This window comes from Petaurus breviceps, unplaced genomic scaffold (assembly GCF_028583685.1).
Source record: "Petaurus breviceps papuanus isolate PSGF00001 unplaced genomic scaffold, PetGlider_PUasm1.0 91041, whole genome shotgun sequence".
Lineage (NCBI taxonomy): Eukaryota > Metazoa > Chordata > Mammalia > Diprotodontia > Petauridae > Petaurus > Petaurus breviceps.
In genome coordinates this window covers 40,856,869-40,860,214 of record NW_027187400.1, presented here as the reverse complement: position 1 = coordinate 40,860,214, position 3,346 = coordinate 40,856,869, and the positions used below count along the sequence as shown (strand labels likewise).

Genomic DNA, 3,346 nt, shown 5'->3' with positions numbered 1-3,346 from the left:
GAGTGGGTGTGGTGTGTGAATGGGGCATGGTGTGTGTGTATGTGTGTAGTGTATGTGGGGGAGCGGGTGTGGTATGTGAATGGGGCATGGTGTGTGGGTGAGTGGGTGTGGTGGAATGTGTACATAATGGGTATAGATGGTCTGTGGCATGTGTATGTGGGTGTATGGGGGGTATATGCTTGTGAGGGCTGAATTGTCTCTCCCTCCCTCACCAGTAACCCCACAGGAGATTCCTCTCTGATTCTTGGCATCCCTCTGGGAGAATCAGGCTCCTTCAGAGTCATAAAAAGTAGGGCATCGAAGTCGTAACATTGTGGGACCATGTGAATAAAAGTCCCCTAGGAAGGGCAGGCCTGGATGGGCAGCTTCTACAATGGTGGAGGGGATGCCCCCATCCTGAAGGTCCTTTGGAATATCCCTGAGCACCGTCATTAACTTCTATCTGGTGGAAAAACAGTAGCATCCAGGCTAGTCTGGTCCGGGATTCAGGGACAGGGAAGGAGCAGGAACGAAAGAGACAGCATTTATTAAGCACCTCCTTCTGCCAGACGCTATGCTAAACCCTTTACAAATACTTCATCCGACCCGCACAACAACCTGTGAGGAAACTGGGAGAGGTTCCCGAGCCCATGCGGTGTCTGAGGCAGGGTTTGAACTTGGCTCTTCCTGACTCCTGGCCTGGTACCTGGCCAGGGATGGGTAACCCCAATGGTGGTGGTGAAGGCCCCCCATTTCTGCCTGCAGGCAGAGCAGGTCACAAGCAGGACTCACCTTAGACGGCGTCCCATGGGGATACTGTCCTCCATTGGCAGTGGGGTATGCTGGTTGGTTGTAGTTCTGTGAGACGGGAGAAGGGTTGAAAGCTTTCCATCCCAGCTCACCTATTTACTAGGTTTCCTTGGTGACCATCCCCTCCGATATCACGCGTGGAACCATTTCCCCATAATTTGGGATCCCTTCCCCCCTCTCTGCTTCCCCATAACCTGGATCAAAGTTAGGCAGAGAAAGCTCCTTTCCACCAGGAAGCCTTCTTTAATCACCAACCCACTCCTCTGATCACCCACCCTTGAATTCTCTATAAAGTATTATCAAGGCCCTTTCTGGGTGTGTCTCTTCTCATGAGACAGAAAGCTCCTGGAGAACAAGTACCTGGGGTCCTCATACTCCAAGTCAGACTTACCTGGTTTGCACCCCCAGCCCTCTTCTCAAAAGAAGGTTCATCTGCACCCTAGAAAGGGGGAGAAAGGACACTTAGTACTTCTGCCAAGTAATTTCAGTCCTCACTTCTATCCCAGGACCTGGGGGCCAGCTGCCCAGCTTCTCATCGCCTCCTAAAACCAAAGTATCTTTTCCTACCCTCTCAGTAGCCCATGGGCAACAGATAAGTTGCTGCCAACACATAAGGCAGAAAGTCTGGCAGGGAGAGGGCTGCCATTACCCCACAGATCTAGGTTGTTGATTTCACCACTCTCAGGGTGGGGGCAGCAAGGGTAGATAACTGGTCTCAGCAACCCCACCCTCCTCACCCCAAACCCAAACACCTGGGCTCTCCTGGGTCTGAAAACATTTGAGCAACAGGTGGAGAAATATCACCCCCACACCAGCTGCTTGGGCGTGAGCCTAAGCAAGCCAGCCTCCACCTGCTTTCACTCCCCTCCCAGGACCCAGTCCCCCCTGGCCCTCACTCCCATCAAGTAATCAATGCATCAGTAAATGTCATTCTCTAAACTCCCACCTTCTTCCTCCCTCTCCATACCCAGACTTTTGTGTATGAGCCTGGAAAAAATGTTTCTAGCCTGAAGAACTTTTCATTGTGACCTATGAATGAATGAATCCTACGTTTGGTTTTCTAAAGAGAAAGAAGGAAGGGAAACAGAGGCTTACCTCCAATCCTTGATTTGGATCCTATGATAGCCCAGCTTTACCTCAGCCCAGAATAAGAGGACAGTGTTGCCCACACCCTATCCCAATCCTTACCCTTTCCAGAAAAAGTGGACTGATTCTGGCCTCGTTTACCAATGTTCATCCTGAACCAGATGTCCAAGTACAGCCCTCCTGCTCACGGCCTAAACTGACCACTGACTACTCCCTCAGTGCCTCCCCAAGACCCCAAACACAAAGTCCAAATCCTCTTTCCAGGACCTTGGGATCTCCTGATGACTGCTCCCCTTCCAGGGCCTAATTGTCCCGTACTTAAATCCCTCATCTCCCAAGACCCAAGTGTCCTGCTATTTCCACCCAAATCAACAGACCAAGATATTACCCTGATCCTCCTTCACACACTGACATCTAATAATAATCTTAATCTCTCTCCCCCAAGAACTCTCTCTAATGCCCCATTCATCAGCCTGGCCCAGGTCTTCTAAACAGTGGAGGGACAGGCACGAGCATGAGGTGTCAGGATATTTCTGTCCTGCCCTCCCTCTTGCTCTCCCCTACCCTCTTTCCATTACCCACCCTGCCATGGCTCCCCCCAAGCCAAGTCAAACTAAGAAGCAGCAGCAGCAGAAGAGCCGGGACCGTCGATGATTTCATGTTCCTGCAGCTTAGGACTGACTGCTCCAACCTCCTGGCCCTCGGTTTTTATACCTGGGAAGGCTGGGGAGTTCCTCCCTGCCCTATGACTCACAGCTTTCCCTCACCCCCACCTCCACCCAGGGTTGCCTAAAGCGGCAAAGGAGGTAACGAGGGTAGGGGGCTGAGTCAGCAGATTGTCAGCCAAGGCTGTTCAGATTCCCCAGACCCACAGGGCCCATCCCCAAAGCGAGGGACCCCAGCCCCCTTACCTCAGTGATCAGATTCCAGTTGATGTAAGGTGTGCTGTATTTGAAATCCTACAGGGAGAGGGAGAAAAAGAGACGGTTCACAGGAAGGCAGAGAACCTGACTTCTAGGAAAGGACCTGGGTGTGAGGCAGAGGGACAGAGCTGGGCATAGCCTTGGAGATTAGCACTAGGCACCAGATTTGGGTTAGGCACAAAGTGAAGATGGGAGATAAGGATGTGGAGATTGATAGTGAAAATTATTGTCAGATGGCAGGATAAGGAAGGAATTAGAGTTGGGCTGAGTCTTAGAAAGGAAATGAGATTGAGGGGATGATGAGAGATGGGAAATTAGAGGATTTGGAGAGGTGAGGGGATTGACTGAAGGGGTTCAGGAGGTCCTTGGGGCTTCTCCTACCTCCCAGAGCCGTCTTAAGTAAAGGAGGGCCCGAGTACTGGGCCGAGGGAAGTGACGCTGTGGAGGAAAAGTGGGGAGCAAATTAGCCAGGAGCTCTACTCTCTGCTTCTTTTGAATCAAGTGTACGTGGTTTCCCCTCTGAGATTTCTTGCATCCCTCCAAACACA

At 51.5% G+C, this 3,346-nt stretch overlaps 1 protein-coding gene across 2 annotated transcripts in view; it reads right to left on the bottom strand.

Annotated features, from left to right (window-relative positions):
* Positions 1-3,346, bottom strand: part of DMKN (dermokine) — a 17,302-nt gene that overhangs the window by 3,474 nt on the left and 10,482 nt on the right. For both annotated transcript variants that reach the window (XM_069078578.1, XM_069078577.1), the window contains exons 15-18: positions 3,180-3,236; positions 2,787-2,834; positions 1,181-1,228; positions 772-837 (exon numbers count right to left, since the gene is read on the bottom strand). In XM_069078578.1, coding sequence (XP_068934679.1) covers positions 772-837; positions 1,181-1,228; positions 2,787-2,834; positions 3,180-3,236 — 219 coding nt within the window. The remainder of the gene's footprint in view (positions 1-771; positions 838-1,180; positions 1,229-2,786; positions 2,835-3,179; positions 3,237-3,346) is intronic.